The sequence below is a fragment of the Zingiber officinale genome, chromosome 6B (assembly GCF_018446385.1).
Source record: "Zingiber officinale cultivar Zhangliang chromosome 6B, Zo_v1.1, whole genome shotgun sequence".
NCBI lineage: Eukaryota > Viridiplantae > Streptophyta > Magnoliopsida > Zingiberales > Zingiberaceae > Zingiber > Zingiber officinale.
In genome coordinates, this window is record NC_055996.1 from 109,123,606 (window position 1) to 109,144,902 (window position 21,297).

General features: G+C 33.7%; 2 protein-coding genes across 2 annotated transcripts; one reads left to right on the forward strand and one right to left on the reverse strand.

Annotated features, from left to right (window-relative positions):
- Window positions 1-18: 18 nt before the first annotated feature.
- On the forward strand, window positions 19-3,057 carry LOC121988836 (60S ribosomal protein L11-like). Its single transcript, XM_042542523.1, has 5 exons — window positions 19-133; window positions 243-350; window positions 1,159-1,201; window positions 1,292-1,487; window positions 2,707-3,057. Exons 1-5 carry the CDS (start codon window positions 131-133, stop codon window positions 2,903-2,905), a joined length of 549 nt encoding a protein of 182 aa, XP_042398457.1. The 5' UTR covers window positions 19-130; the 3' UTR covers window positions 2,906-3,057.
- A 5,770-nt stretch (window positions 3,058-8,827) lies between these two features.
- LOC121988837 (polyadenylate-binding protein-interacting protein 9-like) lies at window positions 8,828-14,269 on the reverse strand. The gene is made up of 10 exons (XM_042542524.1): window positions 13,758-14,269; window positions 13,411-13,521; window positions 13,206-13,250; window positions 12,479-12,551; window positions 12,288-12,400; window positions 12,110-12,169; window positions 11,915-11,962; window positions 11,761-11,829; window positions 9,296-9,357; window positions 8,828-9,184 (listed from the first exon to the last, which is right to left on the reverse strand). The coding sequence occupies exons 1-10, from the start codon at window positions 14,073-14,075 to the stop codon at window positions 9,127-9,129; spliced, it is 957 nt and encodes a 318-aa protein (XP_042398458.1). The 5' UTR covers window positions 14,076-14,269; the 3' UTR covers window positions 8,828-9,126.
- Between the last annotated feature and the right edge of the window lie 7,028 nt (window positions 14,270-21,297).

Consider the following 21,297-nt stretch of genomic DNA (forward strand, 5'->3'; position numbering starts at 1 on the left):
TGACGATGGCATTTCCGTGGATTTGGCTATAAATCCATTGGGTTCACTCTTTTAGGGTTTCGTGTGGTCGGGTCTCTGGTATCCCGTTCGTCGGCGCTAGCTGCTGCCTCCGCTCCTCTGCTCTCTCGCAATGGTTAGCTTTTTTCGGTTTCACTCTGCCACGTTTCTTTCCCTTGCGCGGCTCGATTTCTTCGTGTTTCCTTTAATTAAATGGCTTTTGTTTTGGTCGTCTTCCCTTGCAGGCCTCCGAGAAGAAGCTTGCGAATCCCATGAGGGATATTAAGGTACAGAAGCTTGTTCTCAATATCTCCGTCGGCGAGAGTGGCGATCGTCTTACCAGGGCGGCGAAGGTACTTGATCTGACTTCTCTTTACTTGAGTTGATTATAGATTCCGAGTCGCGAAGATGATTTCTTGTAGCTTACTATCTGGGTTTTTTCCCCCCCCCCCCCCCCCCCCCTTTTGCCCGGGCTTTCTCTTGTCTTGTCACGGTTGTCAAAATTGATTTTTTTTTTTTTTTATCCATGGGATGAAAGAGAATTGTGTTCAAACTAAAATTGTGAAGTTTCCGTCTTTTTCATACTAGCTTGTTTGAATCTGTTTATCTACATGGTGATTCTGAACAATGGCAACATGGTCAGATAATTTGTACATACATTACCCAGTGATAGAATGTCACATCTTAATGTTTTGCTCATTTATTCTGTTAGGACTGCTTAACTTAATTCGGTGATATTTATGATGATTCCATCTTCTAATCTGGCTCATAGACTAAAGTTAAGGGAAGTGTAATGTCTCGTATACATGTACGTTTTATGTCTAAAATTCTGATCCATAAGCGCTATTGGAAGAATGTGAAGATGCTACGTCTGACACATTGCAATATGCTACATGAGAAACAAGAGTACATCTGCTAGATATTGGTCTGTAAAGTTGCACATTGTTATTTTCTTCAAGTCATGCCGTTTGTTGTTTGTCTCTTGGTAAAAGATTGGCTTTTCATCCCACAAGTCTTGCCAGGTCTTATTGCTGTAGAGTAGCCAATTGTTCTTGATTTTAATATGCCTTTTGCTAATTTTCTGTTGGTAAAAAAACAGTGTTTCCTCCAAGAGTCTTGACCAGCTCTGTTGCTTATGCATTTTGTTTTTGTCTCTCACAGGTTTTGGAACAGTTGAGTGGGCAGACCCCAGTTTTCTCTAAAGGTAATTTTTGTTGTTTTAGAAAGTAATGCTGTCAATACATAGAATGTTTTTGCTCATGAACCTTCTCTTGTGGCTGATATAATTATGCAGCAAGATATACTGTACGTTCCTTTGGAATCAGACGTAATGAGAAGATTGCATGCTATGTTACAGTCAGAGGTGACAAAGCCATGCAGCTACTTGAAAGTGGACTGAAAGTGAAGGAATATGAGTTGTTGAGAAGAAACTTCAGTGATACTGGCTGCTTTGGTTTTGGTATACAAGAGCATATCGATCTCGGAATAAAGTGAGATTAAGTTTTTTTAAGTTATTATGTTGAATTTCTTAGACAACTACCAAATGTACCACATACTGATAGCAAATATAACACATTTGTTCATTCTCATGTGAGCTGTTCTTCCATCTCCATTTTTGATAGCATGCTGATTGTAAAATCTGCACATAATTTTTTGCTGATCTATGTATTAGGAATTATCTTGGACTCTAATACAATTAACTGACATGGGAGTGGATCAAAATGTTATTTCTATTTTTTTATTTTTTTTTTTGCATGTTATCATAAAGGATTTTGAATATCCAGATATTGTGTCAGTCTTCATGTATGGAGTCAATAGATCTGACACTGGTAGATGAGAGATGTTGTAAAAGGGAAGACAAGTGATTGCTTATATTTGATATCATGGCATCATTAATTTGTGTGTTTCGCTAGTCCTCATATGCATCACCATTTTATGGCAAAATCCAGTATCATTTATGGCTTGATTATTATGTTGGAAGGAGAATTTTGTTTTCAGGCTATGACTTTATTGGACATTATGTTTCCTTGATCAAACTAGGGGTTTACTAAGAGAAATTAATTTGGTCGAGGTAAATAATTTGGTTAATGTAATGGAATGGAATAGATAGAGAATATATTTGTTATCCCTTGGAATAGAATTGTTATGTTGAAATAGGAATGCATATTCCTTTGTTTGGTTAGAGCAACATAATAGGTGGATATTTTCAGGTTTCTAGCAATATTATAATAAAGTACTCACCAATGATGAAATATCTCCAGGTAATAGATCATGATTTGCCTATCCTGTCCTCAAGTAATAGAATAGTTATTCCTGACATTCAAATTCACCATTGGTCTCAATAATATTTTGCTTGATAAACTAATTCTCAAATCGACCCTGAGATGTAGGATTTTTCATGTTTAGATGTCTTTTTAGGAATCCATCTCAGCAAGTATTGGTACAAAATGCCATACTTCATTGAATTATTTCAGAGGTTTTGACAGCATATTCATATCTGGAAAGTTACCGTCAATGAAATTGATTTTGTGGATATTTATACTTTTATTTCTAATGCCTTTTGCAACTGTGGATGTTTAGTAGTAATAATGGTGCATTTTACTACATCAGTATTACGTATTTTTAAAAACAATCATTATTCGCAAAATACTGAAATACTGGAGAGTTGTTATTTCTTATGATTGGATATTCTTTTCTCAATCTCTGTAGGTATGATCCCTCGACTGGTATATATGGCATGGATTTTTATGTAGTCTTAGAGCGACCTGGTTATCGCGTGAGCCGCCGCCGCAGATGCAAGTCGCGCGTTGGCATTCATCAGCGAGTCACAAAAGAGGATGCAATGAAATGGTTCCAGGTGAAATATGAGGGTGTCATCCTCAACAAGTCTCAGGCAACCACTTCATAGAGATTGATACGTCTGAATCATGAAATTTCTTTCCAACAGCTGAACCCATTTGTTTTTATCAGTTCCTTTGCAGACTAGAACTTCCATATCTTTCAATTTTGTATCAGAGAATATTGTGCTTTAGCAGTTAAATTCTTTTGCTTCGGAGATAATTTGGCTTTCAATTCTATGGAATTGCGGTGGTTAAATTTTGATAGATACGCTAATATATTTATTCTGTGCTATTTTACTATTCCATTCAATAATGTTATCCCAAAATTAGATTTAATTGTCTACACTTTAACAGGGAATATCTTATATGCGTGGATTTTACTCCAAACCGTGATTTAGAGAAGAGATGATCTTTAACACTAATGAGTAATAATGTTATCCCAAAATTAGATTAAATTGTCTACACTTTAACAGGGAATTTCTTGTATGCATCTATTTTACTCCAAACCGTGCTTTAGAGAAGAGCTAATCTCTAACGCTAATGAGTATCACATCTAATGTGACATGGAAATACCTAATGATTACGATAAAGTAATAAAAGAATTTTTGAAAAAAAAAAACATCTTATGCAAAACCTTCTATAGGATTTTCATCCGAACCTTTGTAAATTTTTTAATAGAAGTCTCATTTACAGCTATTCAGCTTGATCAACTAAGTGTTGATGATTGTTGTTTGTTAATTAACCAGCAACAATCAAGATTTAATCCTCGCCAAATTGGACAATTGTACAAGTTCTTTCCGTGGTTGTAAAAAATGGTAATGCTCATCCTTTCCTTCATCCTAAGGCATATAAAAGGGAGGCAAATTATTATCTCCGTGGAAGGAAGATAAATCACTAAACGACCTTTTAAGTGGGAGGCACATCTTCCTTGGGGCATGAACTCGAGAAATTTAAAACTTTAATTGCAAATGCACCATCTACTGCGGCCGAGAGATCCTCTGCGGTTTCTATAAGTCTCAACAAATTATATATCATTTTTTCTATGGACTATCCAAAATGTAGTTTAAATTAATTGTTAACCTTTTGCACACATTTTAGGCTACATTTATTAGCTTATGGGTCAAAGGTACACAGACAAAATTATGTGGTAAAAGATGATTCGTTCGCTCCTAGCGTCTCCGTCAATTTATTTTTAGGCCAACACGAAAAAGGTAAATCACGGATGACTACTAGTCATTAGTACAAATGGCCAAGACATAGAAAAAGTTATGCTCGGTCACAGGCAAAATCATGATGATTGAGTTGGTGGAAAATTTGCAGCTGCAAACAATAAATATATATTTAAATATACTTTTTTTTACCAGAATTAAATATTTAATTAAAATTAAATCAGGTCAAATTAATTAAAATTGAATAAATTATTTTTTTAAATAATCGAATTGACTAAGTTTTTTAATAAAAATAAATAAATCGAAATGCTTAAAAATCAATTAATTCGTTCAATAATTAAATTAACCAAATTTTATAATAATAATGAAATCGTGAGAGATTTAATTATAAATGTAATTGATTTTTTTAGCATAGAAATTTTATGGACGTGATTTTTTTAATAATTTTGAAATTGAAATTGAATTAAATAAATACATTTTTTTAAAAAAAAATATTAAAATAACCAAATAAAATTTTAAATTCAATCAGTTTTTCCGATTTAATTAAATTTTTATTAATTTGTATACTTTTCACTGTTTTTTTTATAAGATAAATGTAATATTAAATTTTTTTTTTTCTGAGCGAGAATTCGTTATAGTAGTTTATTGTTGGGGTTCTTAAATGTCATTCTTACTTTATACTTCTGTATGGATTTGATCTGACACATCTTTATCAAGTCCAATTTATAAATATGAGATACTAATTTATATATATTCATGTATTATATTATACAATGAGTGTCCATAATGATTAATACTAACAGAGATTAAAAAATATTTTAAAAAATTTAAATACAGGTGATCAAAAATATCCATTTGAAATACAATGAAAATAGTACAGTGGCGGAGCCACATTAACGGCTACTTAAGTTGAAGCTCGAGTAGTCAACGATGGTCGTAAAAAAAAATTATGAGGGAAGAAAGTAAAAAAAAAAAAAAAAACACATGAAAAAGGGACAGCTGGCTCATAGTGACGATGTTGGCATCGGCGGCTAGCTCGGGGTGACATCGCTTGTGACTCACAACTTAAGAAAATCATGGACTGATTCCGTCATTGAAAAAATGTCAATTCGGATGAGTCTCCGACCCGTACTAATCTAAAAATTATAAATCCAAATAACTAAATAACTCATTCTAACTCAATCTTATTTTTTACTCAACAATATTATTCTTTTATTCTTTAAGAAAATAATTGAATAAAGATAAAAACACATAATAATATTTTAATTTAAACACATAACAAGAATTCTCATTCTTCAAATAAATATATTCCATAGATTTAAATATTTAAATTTAAAATTTTAATTGTTTAAATTTATGATATCATTATAAAATCAAAACGTCTTTAGCGGTTAAGAACTAACAATTTTAAAAGTTTCAAATTCCACTTCTCCATCTTAAATTTAGATCTATTCCGATTAACTTAAATTCAATTCAACTTAAAAAAAAAATCTAAATTAAATTTTAAATCCAACCTGATTTAACCCAAATCCTAAAAATCCTAACTTAATATTTTACATGTCCATTTTGATCCAATTAATAGTTGGGTTCATTTTGATATCCCTAGGCGTAATGGATTTTTTTTTAAGTCAGCACCATGTTTCTAATCCTTCAGAGATTTTTTTTAACACCATATTTTTAGTGTTTCAGGGCAATTAATGAGAAGAATAATCGATTTGATTTTATAGAAATTTTCTATATAAATCCCTAAGTGTTCATAGATAATCCAACATCTCGGATTATGTCTTACAATAAATGGTAGTTGGAAATAAAATTATAAATAATTGAGAGATTACATAAGTCCTTTGCATCCAAAAAAAAAATTTATTTGTCTCTTATTTTATTGCTTATTAGGGAAAAAAAGGGACAAATTAGGTAACGCTTCTGCCTGACCCTTATTTTAGTTTATTGTGCTTCTTGATTAAAAATTAAATCGGTTTAATCCAAATTCAATATATTATATTCCCTAAAAAACTTTCTAAATATTAATATTATTAAGTATTTTTTTTTCTTTGACGTGAGAGATTTCTATTATGTAAATACATATATCTATGTAAAATAACTCTTCACTAAACATCCTATGATTTATGATTGATTTATCTTCTCGGGACGATCTAGTGGTTAGTATATAAAGTATTATTATCATGAGATCTAGGGTTCGAATCTCGATAAAATCGAGATAAATACCTTATTTATGTATTAATCATTATTTCAAAGATTATTAGTCGTCCATGATTTATCTCCTCCGTATTGATCCGAACGTATTCACTTTTTATAATCATGATTAATATGTGCACCAGCCCAATTGAGTTATTGAGCCGTCGGTTCTCCTCAACTAGTCGGGTCTAAAAGACTAATATGACTTACCAAAGGTGGAATTCAGAATTGATCAAAAGTGTTCTAAATTTTGAAAATGGTTACTTTTAATCCTAGGCTAAATTTGACTTATTTTTTCCTTTCTATCCTTTTCTCGTGTCTTCATTCTCATATCTTTTCTATCTTTTACATGCATCACGTCCTTTTAATAATTTTTTAATATCTTCATAAAAGCTTAAAATAATAGAACATAATTTGACTCTTAACGATTCAAAAATCTATACGATATAAAATTAATCTAATTGTATGTCTAAGTTCCATCAAAATTTACGGATAAATTTAGATAGATTCAATTAAACACATTTCAGATTATAAGAATATATCAAGTCTAATAATAACTCATTATTTTAATAATATTTTAATATATTCAGAAAAATCAAAATAAATAATGAACTGTATCATTAAATTTCTTATAACCTCAATTCATAGGGTCTCAAATGTATCGTTCGATTAAAATTTATTGATAGATCTAGTCAGATTCGATTTAATTTATTTCAGATCTTATAAATTTATGAGATTGTAAAGAGTCTGATACATTCTATTATTTATTAATTTCTTCAAAGATTATTAAAATATTATTTGAAAAATCAATTAGCATTAGATTTGATATATTCATATTAAGTCTAGCGATTTGTTCATATCGTATTAGTATTAGGCCTAAGTTAGCTAATACTCCACCTTCCTCTCCAACAGAATTTCACATTAATTTGCCTTCTCATAATGATAGGACGGTGAAGATATAAGGTGTTACTTAATAAAATTTTAAAGTCGAAATTTAACGTATTTAAATATATCTTTTTTTCATATTTTATTATATAATTAATGGCTAATAATTATTCATAATTTATTTTTTCTGTGTTAATCTAGAGACAAATTGACGGGTACGTTAGGACAAGTGAATCAAATTAATTTATTTTTTCTGTGTTAGTCTAGAATAAAAGTTTAGTTAAATTAAATTAATTAATCAAATTTAAAAATTCCATTCATTTAGTTTAGAAATTTATTTTTTTTTAAAATATAGATTAGTAGGATAATTGATATTAAAAATTAACACCTTATGTTGCATTTTAAAAATCAACAAGCTATTGCGTTAATTTTTAAAAACTAATACACAATTCAATTAATTTATTTTTTAATTAAATTAATCGATATTTTATTGAGGGAAAGATATTTTTTTGTAATTTTTTGTGAGAAAATAAAAAATTAGATAAATTTGAGAACGGAATTCAAATTTTCTTTTGGATTAACATATTGACCACAAATCTAACAAAAGATTATAACTCACTGTTTTTCTTTTTATCTTCCTTTATGTTATAACAGACTGTAAAAATAGATTTTTAATTATTTTATTTATGTTTCTACTCAAATAAAAGCACAAAACTATTTTTTAAAAAAATTAAAATTGCAAAATTATTATAAACAATTGAAAAGAAACCTGCTATTTATAGCAAGATATACTTGTACATTATCATCCTCATCCTCTATCGCGTCTCGGCCCCATTTTTTTTTTCGTTTTTCTTTTTTCTAATTTCAGAGAGAAAACTATAGAATAATCCAGCATCATATCTCTCTGTCGCGTCTCGCCCCATTATTGTTTTCGTTTTTCTTTTTCTAATTTCAGAGAGAAAATTATAGAATAATCCAGCAATGCGATTGAAATAAGAGTTGATCGATCAAATTTCGAAATATTCAGCTAAGAGTTGATCGATTTCTAGTTTGCATTTTTAGTGTTTGGGGTGGATGCAGAGCAACCGATCGGGGCTGAGGACCAGTTCATCTGCCACTAGACAAAGGCATCGACGGAACTGAATTAAATTAATTGAATAAATCAAATTTTTTCTAAAAAAAATTGAAATACCAAAATAATCTAATGGAATTCTTAAATTCGATCGGTATATTATATTTGATTTAACTAATTTTTTACTCATTCATAATCCTAATCATTTATATAGGATGAGTTTTAACCAAAAAAGAAAATTTACTTTCAATCGACTTAATAATATAGTTCCTTTAGACAAAATGGACTAAAAAAAAAATATGCCACATATTCAAAATAAAAAATAGTAATCCTAATAAAAGAAGAATTGTACCGTTTGAACCGGCTTAACAATTCTTTTCAATAATGCTAAGCATACTTATCCTATTTTTTTTATTAACTCTAAAAGAGCTTCTCTTATGAAGCACAAATGAGAATTTTCAATTACTCTTAATTCTACAAAAGCACAAATTTAAGGGGTAATTTAACAATAAAGCCAACAATTCAATCATAATAAAATTGAAAAATAATAAACATAAATAATGAGGAGACAATACTTCTAGTAGTAAGCATAGACATTCAAGTTTGGCATGACTTTCTTTACCCATGAATTTATCCATGTTATAGAGTTATAGGTACAAAGGTCTGCATTGATACTAAAACCATTATACAAATTTATTTTCTAGGAAATTAGAATAGAATAAATTATCATTCTCAAGGAGACAACCAAAGATGGTGATAATATATGAAGGTCAACTTAATATGTTCCAACAGAAGAAAACGTTACCTAACTCTATTTAAATAGATATGTTTAGCTACTAATCTGACGCCTACTAAATTTTTTTTAGCTCTTATGGCCAAAAGAAAACAAACCAAAGGAAGGAGGTGGCAGTAGAACAAAATCCCATTCAATTTAAACAATGATCCAACTCCGAATATGCAACTCAACTCAATTTGAGGAAGATCGTGGAATGCGCAGCCTCACTGGTGTCTTTGAAGGACTCACCCTGGAACATACGAAATTAATACATAAATTCAGATTATCTGTGTAAAATGTTTTAGTTTACCATTTTCAACAGCAACTATTAGGATAGCTTAAGAAAGATTAATAGATATACCTGATAGGCAAAGTTCCTAGAACCATGCCACTCTGGTTCAAAGCTAGCATTGCACTTTCTGCCTGCAGTAATCGTTAGAGAGAAAATGAACATTCTTGGGCACAAAAGGCACACAAATTACAATTATTAAAAGTCATAGTTCAATAGATTAGGAGTGACATCAATAACTTAGATAGCTAGTAATTGTAGTTCTAACTTCCCAATTCAATTATACTCCAAGATGAAGGTAATGAAAATGTCAAGTCATCGTTGGTTGAATTTAGTATCAAACTCACAATTATCTCTTTTGGAATTTCTAGATCTTTTGAGATAAGGGTTTAACGGCTCAAAATTTTCAATGGTAATCGAAGGATTTACCTTGTTTTTGACATTTATCACTATATTTTACATGTACACATGATTTCAGAAACAAACTTTCTTCATCTTTATTTCTTTCTAGCAACCCACACTTGTATTTGAATAGTTGACTTAGCAATATAATGTGTTTTGTAACTTAGCCCAGCATTGAGCACTTTAAAGTATCTCTAATCCCATCTTTCCAAGAGTGTTGGAACCAAGTTATAAAACATTGCTACCTTACACGGAACCAAGTTATAAAACATTGGAATTATGCTGAGAACTTAGCAATAGAATGTTGGACAGGAAGCATTGACCATTCTACCTTACATGAGAACCATAGTATTTTCTTGTTTACTAATAGTAATAGAAAACAATGTAACATTAAATTCACATTTGTTCCTTGATAATGTTTAGCACCATTTTAATATGTGGCCATTAAATTTTTTTGTAAGTAATAAGCTTTCAGAAACTAATACTACTACAAAAAAGTATTACTGCAAAAGAAGTTTGTTTGACCAAAAAAGCTAACTAGATTTAGTAATATGATACTAAGACTAATTTCTTAAATTCAATTTTTTAAAATAAAATGACAACCTTCATTTTGTACAATATCCATGAAAGAACTCTTAGCTAGGAATGGAAAAAATATTGAAAATTTTGATATATCCTGAATTATATTGATAATCCGGTATATTAAAAATTTTGATATGATATCAATATGCAATTTAATAGTACTGATACCGGAATTTGAGTGTAAACGGTATAAAATTTTTTCCATACAAAATCGGTATACTAAAGTTTCGATATACTGAAATTTTGGTATAGTATCGATATGAATTTTCGATATACCAAAGTTTTCAGTATAGTATATGGTATACCGAACTAGCTCTACTCCTAGACAAACCTCTACGCGAATAGTGAAAATGATACGAAATGTTTCAGTGTAGGTGACCTATTGTACAACCATGCCACTAGATTGCCAGCAGACTAATCTATATTTGCATTTGCATATGCCATCAAGTTGAATAATGAAGCAAATAAATAAACTTTATATGGAAAATAGTACAAGGAAATATCTCTATTTAGTAAAACCAATAAAATCTATGGAAGTATATATCTTACTAATATTCTAAATATTAGAGGAACTATTAAGTTATAAGCAATAACCCAATAGAAAGCTGGGAGGAAATTATGAAATTTGCATGTGTCCAATGCGAAATTTGTGTCACTCACATGAAAAAAAAAACATCCTATCATTACAAAATAGTTGTCCATAATGCAGCACAGAAAATTCTGGGAGGGATGTTCTCAACTAAAATAATTCTACTAGCCACCGAGACTATATCATAATAAGTGACTGTACAATAACTTTTCATGTAATTAAGCTAAGTTAAAGGCTATTATGAGTAGTTCATTGGTTCATCTACAATACATCCAAAGAAATAAATAATAACATTGGCCATTTAAGTTGACCCACCAGTACTGTTTTTTCTTCTTCTTTTTGGATAGATTTGCAGGTTAATGGTTGTTTGAATAGCTTGAGCGTTGACATTAAGTTTCTCAACTGTGAAGGTATTTTCATGACAGAATATCAAGATATTATTGCCAGGAATTTTGTGAACCAAGCTACCTTTAATAACACGATATCATTGGCATATTGATGAGAAGATTGATTCCAAATTTAGATAATGGTATAGTTAAGGTCTTTAACTGATTAAATTAGATAAGTTTGTGATTACAACCTAAATGGATTATTGTTGGTTAAGTAGCACCCTGCAAGCACATTATGCAAAAGTGGCACACATTATGTAAAAGTGGATGCAATGATCATAAAGTGCAATTACCTCTACCATTATATTTTACAGCTAACTATATAGATTGCCATCATCACCATTTCTTAGCATTTTAACCTAAACATGTATGAGACTGAAGCAAAAAAGAGATTTAACAAGAGTAAATTTTTGAAGCAACGGTAAGAAATTTTGTTATAAAGCTGCTAAGAAGATTATGAAAGCATACAGAAAAACAATAGCCACTTAACATTGATAAAACAAAAAAGTTACAGAGTGGACTGAACATTGAATTAATCTTCAAATACTAAATGAATCAGTAAATAACTAAAATACCTGAGCAAATTCAACAAATGCAATTCGAGTTGAGTGGATATTATCACCAAGGAGTCTCAAACGAGAAACCTGAATTAAAAGAACAGATTAATTTACTTTCACAGTAGTTGTATCATAATTGTCCAAAATGTCCTTTTAATAGAAGCAGACTGACCTCACCACAATGTTGTTCAAAGAAGGCTTTTACATCCGTTTGAGTTATCTGCAACAGAAGATAAAGTTATATTTATGAAGCAATTATTCTATTGAAACTGTTGTACTGAAGTATAAATCTGTCTTTGTAACATAAGACTGTAATAGCAAAATATGATTTATAGGCACCAAAATAAAGGGAGTAGACCTAATATACCTTTTTGTCAATGTTTGTACAGTACACAGTTCGGATGACCATTTCCTTTTCACCCTCAGACTGTTCAATTTCACAACAGTTGTAAAATTTCAAGCAAAAGTGCATATACTGCCTTGTTTGTGTAACTTGGAAAATATTGACTATTGTTTCATGAAAGAAATAATGAAAATGAGATTACCTTAGGAAGAAACTTTGGATTCACGGGTATGATTGCTGTCTTTGAAGGTAAGACTTTCATTGGGCAGTAACCAAGAAGAGGGCCACCAAGGCTCAAAGCTGCCCTTGCACCATCTAATAGCAAATATATATTGTTTTAACATCTTTTATGATATGTGTTTCCGTGAAATAAAATGCAATTTATGAACTCACACTCATCTGAAAACTCTATAAAGGCAAAGTGAAGAAGAGAATGGGGATCACCACAAATACGACAATCAACTACCTGAAAATACATCAATCTTATAATAGTCAAAGAAAGGGGTGGTAGAACCATCCATTTTGCTTCAGATGTCTATAATGACAGGCCATAAAGACACATGAGTGAGATAAAAAATTTCTTGCCATTGGGTAAAGAAAATAGAAGACTGTCTTAACAACACAATGAACTCATTACAAGCGCAAACCATAGTAAGTTACCTGAAGGTGAAAGTAAATCACTTTCAGAGACAATGTACTTCTTAAAATAGAAGAACAAGGTATATGTCAATTTTTTTTCTCATTAGACTCTTTATCGTTGCCCCTTCAGCTCTATTATATTTAGCCTGGATAAATATGTCACTGGAATAATATGGGTCGAGAAATGCAGTTCTGAAAATAGTGTTTAAAATATCACAAGTTAGTTGCTTATTAATGCCTATATATTTCAACTTTCACACAATTTCAGATGAGATCATTTCTCTAGAATTCGCTAGTCAGCAATTTTTATCACTGTGTAACTCTAGTAAAATATTGTTGTTAGAAAATATAGAGGGAGATGGTCATGTAAAAAAAAAGGTTTTTGAGGTTCCTACATAGGCAAATAATTAAAGAAATAGCTTACTAATAAATGTATGACACATTCAGGAAAGTTTCGGATAGCTGCAACTGAGAAACTTACCTGGCCGTAGATAGAAAATATTTCAGCAAGCTTCTGTTCAGTCACCTGAAATATATTTTTCAGCCCCCATTAGATTATTAGAACAATTAACACCATCAGAAGACAGCACTGATCCTTCAAGTAGTGATAGCAATGGGATAACTAGAAGAACACGACATTAATCAGCGACAGAACTAACAGCAAATTTTTTGTAAAATTGACTCACTTGATGATCAATGTCGGAGACATAAACAGTACGATTAATGCTATCCTCCCTCGCAGCTCTTCGAGCTCTGTTATTCATCTTCATCCGCCCCTCATCATAATTATTCCTCCTCTGGTATAAAAGAAAGTTCAATACCACTTTTTTGTTTTCTATAAAAGAAACTAAAAGAACAGGCAAGTTCAATAAAGTTTGCAAAATTTTCTCTCTTCTATCTTCTTCGCCTTGTTAATTTAAAAGCGAAGCGCAATTTCGAACACATCGTTAAAACAAAAGTAATTTGGAACAGATTAAACCCAAAAGTAATTTTTGTTTCGAAATGAAACACAAATTCAAGGCAAAGAAATTACTCGGCGATTCGGCTGATTATTAGACGAGCAATCACTGCTCGAGTCCCTACTACTGCCGCCATTGCTAGTCGGCCCGTCTCCGTTAAAGCCACTCGCCGCCACAAAAACGGGCGCATCGGCGGAAAGCCGGCCTTCGGGATTCTGACCGCCGCAGGCAGTGTAATTCGAAGGGAAGAATTCCTCGGCGGCCGGGTTCAATTTGGAAAGTAAATGGACGAGCTCAGTCCGTGCTTCTCTCTCGTATTCCGCCGGCGCCTCTGTCTCTCGGCGGATGAACTGATCGGAGGACCCGATCGCCTGCTCCGCGACCGCAGCCATCCCAAACACCAAAAACGCAAACACGAAACCGATCGACACTCGCCGAATAATTCGATCGAGAACAAGCACGAATTCGAAGTGATCTAGTCAAAAATAAAGGGGAAAATCGATTTCGATCGCCATTCTCGAGTTTTCTCTCGGAAATTGGAAAAAGAAAAACGAAAATGGGCCGAGCAAGAAGCGACAGAGATGATGAGGATGAGAATGTACCGAGTATAACTTCTATAAATAGAAGGTTTCTTGCAATTTTTTTAATAAATTTTAAATTTTAAAAAATAGTTTGGTAATTTTATTTGAATAGAAAACATAAACAAAATAATTAAAAATCTATTTTTAATGTCTTTTATAACAGAAAGGGAAGATAAAAGAAAAAGGGAGTTGTCATCTTTCTTTCTTATTCAATAAGGTACAAGGAATGGACAAAAATGACACGAGCATGATGAGTTATGGGCCACCGTGAATTTGTTATAAAAGATTGAATGTCGTTGGAATTGGATGGTGTATTTTTCATCCGCTCATGGACTTTTTTAGAACTTTGTCGGTCTAAAGAAAATTTCAATTCCGTTTTCAATTTTATCTGATTTTTCATTTTCTACTATAAATTTACAAAACAATATTGTTAGCTTTTTGTATTTTGACTTAATTCAAAATTTACAACTGTGAGAATAACTGAGTGCTCACTCTGAGAATAACGAATTAAGCATTCAGTTCAAAATCCAATCGAACAGATTGATTAATTCGAAATTGAACTGATTAAAAAAATTAGTTCATTGATTGTCATTGAACTGATTAAACATTCCCTTAGGGGTGTTTAGTTTAGAAGAATAGGAGTGAGGTATGGAAATGAGAATCATTGATTGTCATTGTTAATATTTGGATTATAGGAATAAAAATGTAAATAAGGGAATGAATCTTTGAAATTGGGTAATAACTCATTCCCATGTACTTCCCCTTCAATGAGTCATTATCCTATTTTCATCAATCAAAATATTCCCTTATTCCAAAAATACTCTTGACCTAAAATTAAAATTTTCTCTCTTAATATATTTTTTTTTTTTCTTTCATATCAATTCTCTCTCATCATATTTTCTCTCTCATCATTTTATCACACACTTTCTCTCTCCTTAATCTCTCCTATCACACTCTCTTTCCTCTTTTTTCTCATTACACTTTCTCTCTCCTCAATCTCTTCCATCGCACTCTCTTCCTTCTTTTTCTCTCATCATACTTTTTCTCTCTTCAATCTCTCCCATCACACTATCTTTTCTATTTTTTTCTTATCACACTTTCGCTCTCATCACACTTTCTCTCTCCTCAATCTCTCCCATCACACTATATTTTCTATTTTTTTCTTATCACACTTTCTCTCTCATCATACTTTCTCTCTCCTCAATCTCTCTCATCACACTCTCTCCCCTCATTGTTCTCATTACATTTTCTCTCTCTTCATCCTCTCCCATCATACTTTCTCTCACATCATATTTTCTCTCTCATCTTCTCTCATCATGATCTCTCCTATCACACTCTCATTTTCTCTCATCACACTTTCTCTCTCTTCATTCTTTCTCATCACACTTTCTCTCTCATCAGACTTTCTCCCTCATCATTCTCTTTCATCATATTTTTCTCTCACATTCATCTTTCTCTCACATCTAATTTTTTCTCTTATTTTCCTTTAAGGGTAAAAAGGAAATTTTTGATTTATTCCGATAGAAAATATGCAACTAACCAAACATTGCTTTTAATAGTGATATTCATACTCATACTCATTTCCATTCCACAATACAATGATTCTCATTCCGATTCCTATTCCTAGGAAAGAACCAAACGCCCCCTAAACTAATCAAATTAGTCAATTTTTAAATAAAAATTAAATAATTTGAATTAGTTCCATCCAAAACTAAATTAATTTCACTATAATATTAGTTTTTAAAAATGAATAACGATTAAAAGGGATAATTCATTTTAAACAATACATGTCTTTTGTATGATGTCAATTCAAAAAAAATGTACTTCTGTGTAAAAAAACAATGTATTAGTAAAAATATTCGAAAGAAAAAGAAACTTTAGCTACAGCTTTTTCTCTAACAAAATCAAATTTATTTTATTTATTTAAATTAAAAATTTTAAAATCAAAACCAAACTAAATTATCTTACCTATCCATTATTTTTTAAAAATAAATAAATAAATTTCTAAAATAACTATAAATTTTTAGATTCCGCCAATAAATTCAATTTAACTCAACTTTTATGGTACGATGACTAACTGAAAAATCAATTTTTATAATTAATATTAACATTCAAATCTATCTTTAAATTTATCATAAAATTATCAAATATTAAATACTTTTAAATTTATCATAAAATTATCAAATATTAAATACTTTCAAGAGAATCACTATTAGCTAAGTGACAAATAGAAAATGGCTAGATAAGTGATCGCATATCAATCGATCATTTTATATATATATAATTAGCAATTTACCAAAGCGCACCTGTAAGTTTGAGAATTAATCAAAAAGCATCCTAAACTTTGAGAAGGCACCTTTTTGTTTCATCTTACTCCTATGTCAAATTTGATATTTTCCCTATACATACCATCTCTCTTCTTTTTCCTTTCATCCTTAACTTTCCTTTTTTTATCTTTCTTTCATCAATAAATTTTGATCAATTCATACATTTTAGATCTTATAAATTTATGAGATAGTAAAAAATCCAACGATAATTCAGTACTTATTTCGGTTTCTTATACTATATTAAAATGTATTGAAAAAAATTAACTAGTGTTGACCTTGATGTACTCACATAACTTGAATAAATTTAATTAAATTTATCTAGGTCTATCAGTAAATTTAACTGAAATATATTAATAGATGTCTACTAATTAGATTTATTTTAGATAACGTGGATTTTTTTAATTAGTAAAGAGTATGATAGTATCATCAATTACTTATCTTAAATTTCTTTTAATGTGTTAAAATATTAGTGAGATATGATATGATTTATATACGGACCAATATTATACATTTAAAAGAGAGAAAAAATATTAAAAAAAATAGGAGTTAAAAGAGAAAAAGTTAGATTTAGAAAAAAAATCTTTCGGATATTTTCCAAAATTTAGAATGCCGAATTTTAAGGTCCACATTTGGTAAATAATATCTATCTTTTTGGCCCAACTAGTTGAGGTGAACTACCGCTTCCGACGGCTCAATAGCTAAACTGTGCCGGGTGCATAGATCAATCGCCACCTGCCAAAAAATTGTACGTCCTAATATTAATATTTAGACAAATAAACACTAAAATAAGAGACAAATAAATTTTTCGGCGCAGAGCACTTACATAATTTCTCAATTATTGACTGTTAGTCTAATTCACTTAAAATATTAAGTTAGGATTTTTAGGGTTTAAATTAGATCGGGTTACATTTAAAATCTGACGCTAAATTTTCGTTGAGTTGGATTGAATTTAGTTAATCATGATCGATCTGAATTTAAGATCATGATTGATCTGAATTTGAAACTTGAAAATTATTAATTCTTAGACTGCTGCGGTTTGATTTTATAACATATCTTAAATTTTAATTGTGTAATATTTATTTTAGAAAAGATTTGAATTTTTTTAAATAATTATTTTCATTAATAGTTTAGTCAATAAAATTTTTAAATATAATTATTTAAATTTATGAAATATAATTATAGACGGACGAGATTTATTGTTATGCGTTTAAATTAAAATAATAATATTATTATTATATGTTTTGAATTTTTATTTAATTATTTTGTTTATTTAACATTAAGATATTTTCCTCCTAATTTACTATCTAAATTAAAAAAAAAATATCAACAATAATAATTTAAGAGATTTTTACATCAATAAAATTTAGATTTTTTAGAAAATAAAAAATGTTTCGGATAAAACTCTTTTTTTTATATATAAGTTTTTTCCAGTTCAGTCCTAAATTTTGTACTTAAATACTAATCGAACACTACATCAAAATGTCAAAAAGAAAATGATGCGGTGATGATGAAAGGTTTCATCCCGCTGCTATGGTGGAGGTAAAAATTAAAACGGTCAACGCATAGATGACATTAGCCGATCGGACGAAGTATGCCCTGACCAGGGAGAAGGCTTCGACTCGTCGTCGCCTTCGACAAGGGAAGCAATCAAACAACCGACGCTCAAGGGAGACAATGTACAAAAGCCGAGCCAAGCGGATACTCCGCTCGGTCGGACAGCAGAGCTTAATGTGCGCAGAGTTCAACTTCGGTCGAGCGCCTACCCCGCTCGGCCTGGCAACATGCTTCGGTTGAGCGGCTACCCCACTCGACCTTGCAGCATGCTTCGGCAATAACAAAGTGGACCTTCAGTCGAGCGGGCACACACTAAGGAACAACAAGGTTTTGGCCGACCAGACGGGGCACAAGGGAGGTGGAATTCAGGTCGAGCGACCAATCCGCTCAGCCTAGCAGTACACTCCTGATGATATCCAGTGATATCCTTTTGGGAGTTGGTGCCGCCAATATCGGGCATGGGTTGCCAGAAGATCGTATGGCGGAAGCTTCCACTGTCACTTCAGAGATATGCTCGGCCTGTTAAGGTACTGTGTTAAGGACACTTTACTAACAAGTCTTTTCAGGGAAAACTTTGACAAGTGTGCTCGCTTTGGGAAGCATGCACGCGAACTACCGGAGCTCTATATAAAGGGAGGGTCCAAGCATCAGCGGAGGTATGCGATATTCACTGTTTGTGCGACTGTCTTCTTATTGCTCCGCTTTCCAATTCATTGTCGGTGACTGACTTGAGCGTCGATGGGCGAATCCCGGGACCCCTTCCCTGGCTCAGCACTGACGTAGTGTATGTTGCAGGTCTGCACGGAGTTCACAGTAGGTCAGCGTGAGCGCCACATCCCCAGCTATTCGTCTCTTCGACTTTCGGACAGGGTCATATTTGGCGCCGTCTGTGGAAACGTCACTTGAATCCGAACCAAGAAGATGGAGGATGATGGACGACTCACCGCCGTGACACTCACCCAAGAAGAGCTTGAGATGCTCGTTCAAGCCCAAGAGGCGAAGATGATCGAGCAACAACAACAGCAACAACAGGCGTTAGCCGATCCGCAAACGTTGTAACTTGCAACATCGACGACTGGCAAACGAGCGGGGCCGGAAGACTGAGCGAAGCAAATCTCCGTATAGGGACAGAAATGAAGGTCGATCGACACACAGGGGGAAGCGTCGCCCGCACCAATCCCCTTTCATCGCACTTTGTTCCAAACCCCCTCGGAGATAGCCCAGATGAATCAAGAGCGGGGGATCGTCTTCGGATGATGCTCCTATTCGGGATGCACGAAAGGGCAAGGCGCCATGAAGCAGTGTGTCGCCCGAGCGAAACAACCGGTAGTTCTCCGAGGGAATCTTACGAGACCCTCTGCCGAGACACTATATCCCGCTGGCGATCGGGACGTACAATGGATCGACCAACGGTGATCATCTGGATCGGTTCGACAACGAGGCCACATTGCACCAGTATACAGACGAGGTGAAGTGTAGAGTCTTTCTCACTACGCTCTCCAGATCGGTGCAGCGTTGGTTCTGAAGACTGTCGGACGGCTCCATACGAAGCTTCAAAGACTTCCGAGCCGCATTCCAGCACCATTTCGCCAACAGCCAGCGCTATCAGAAGACGAGCGTCAGTCTTTTTATCCTAAAGCAAGGGCCCAAGGAAGTGCTCCGAGCATACATACATCGTTTCAATTAAGTGGTCATGGGCATCCCCTCGATCTCATCCGAGATAATGATGAATGCCTTCACTCAGGGGCTAGTCAAAGGAGATTTCTTCCGATTGCTCATTAGAAAGCTGACCAGAGACTTCGACCACATGCTCAAGAAGGCCAACGAATATATCAATGTGGAAGAAGCTCAGGCGGCCAGAAGAAAGGAGTTATCGACCGAACCCTCGACGTCGACCGAGCGCCGACCGTCAAGCAGCCATCAGGCGCCCAAGGGGCCGAGGGCCGAAGGAGCACAGCCGCACCAGGAGATTATGACACATGTCGTGCAGCATATGGCTTTTGGTCGACCGAAGATAGCAAAAGGCAAGTTGTAGGCGTCGATGTTTTGTTCTTTCCATCAGTTGACGACCCACAACACGCATGATTGTTGCAGTCTGACACCAATCGTCAGCCGACCGACCCCAAGAGGATACCGTTGTCGATCTCCTTCTCCTAATTGGTGACAGAGGCATCAATCGACCAGGTGGCGAGAGGAAGAAAGAAGGGAGCCCGAGTGACATCACCAACATCAACGGAGGGATGACATTGATCCCTCCCGAGTCCTAACTGAACGAAATAGACCATCCAATCGGGAAGAAGAAAACAGGAACAACGTATTCCAAGGAGAGATAGACATGATCGTTGGAGGGCCAACCGACGACAACTCCAACAGAGCCAGGAAGTCATATGCCCCGCGGCTAGAGATCCACGCGGTGGGATGCAACAAGGAGAAGGCCGAAGGGCTCGAGATCATCTTTGACCCCAGCGACTTGGAGGGAGTGGAGATCCTTTACGACAATGCGCTGATCATCCGAGCGGTAATCGCTAATTACACTATTTACTGGACTTTTATTGATACAGGGAGTTCGGTGAATATCATCTTCAAGAAAGCGTTCGATTAATTACAAATTGATTGTAGCGAGTTACTGACGACCCCTTTCTACGACTTCACGGGGAAGAAGTGTTGCCGCTCGGATATGCCGGACTGGTCATCTCGCTCGGAGAGGAGCCACTGAGGAGAACCAGGACCACCAACTTCATCGTGGTGGACGTGTCATCGACCTACAATGTCATCCTGGGTCGACCGACCCTCAACAAGTTCCGGGCGGTAGTATCTACCTACTGCCAAAAAATCAAGTTCCTGGTAGACGACCGGGTGGGCGAAGTCAAGGGCGATCAGTTGGCCGCTCGGCGATGCTACATCGAGATGGTCAAATCCGAGGCGAGGAGCGCTCAGAAGACTCCGCGACTAGAGGTAAACACGATCACTAAAAAAGCCCCTACCTTGATGTACGAAGAAAAGGAGGAGGTCCAGATCCACCCCAACCGAGCGGAGGCAACAACCTTCATTGTCGCTGACCTGGAGGAGGAGAAGAAGGCAGAGCTGGTCATCTGCCTTAAATAAAATCATGATGTGTTCGCTTGGTCGACACACAAGCTTCCCAGCATCTC

What these genes read in the sequence shown, in the direction of transcription:
- LOC121988836 (XM_042542523.1), top strand. An exon ending in GACCCCAGTTTTCTCTAAAG is followed by an intron (nt 1,202 to 1,291) that starts GTAATTTTTGTT and finishes ATAATTATGCAG; the next exon opens with CAAGATATACTGTACGTTCC. An exon ending in CATATCGATCTCGGAATAAA is followed by an intron (nt 1,488 to 2,706) that starts GTGAGATTAAGT and finishes CAATCTCTGTAG; the next exon opens with GTATGATCCCTCGACTGGTA.
- LOC121988837 (XM_042542524.1), bottom strand. Translation starts at nt 14,075, where the DNA reads ATGGCTGCGGTCGCGGAGCAGGCGATCGGGTCCTCCGATCAGTTCATC. An exon ending in ATAATCAGCCGAATCGCCGA is followed by an intron (nt 13,522 to 13,757) that starts GTAATTTCTTTG and finishes CTTTTATACCAG; the next exon opens with AGGAGGAATAATTATGATGA. An exon ending in ATCCAAAGTTTCTTCCTAAG is followed by an intron (nt 12,170 to 12,287) that starts GTAATCTCATTT and finishes GAAATTGAACAG; the next exon opens with TCTGAGGGTGAAAAGGAAAT.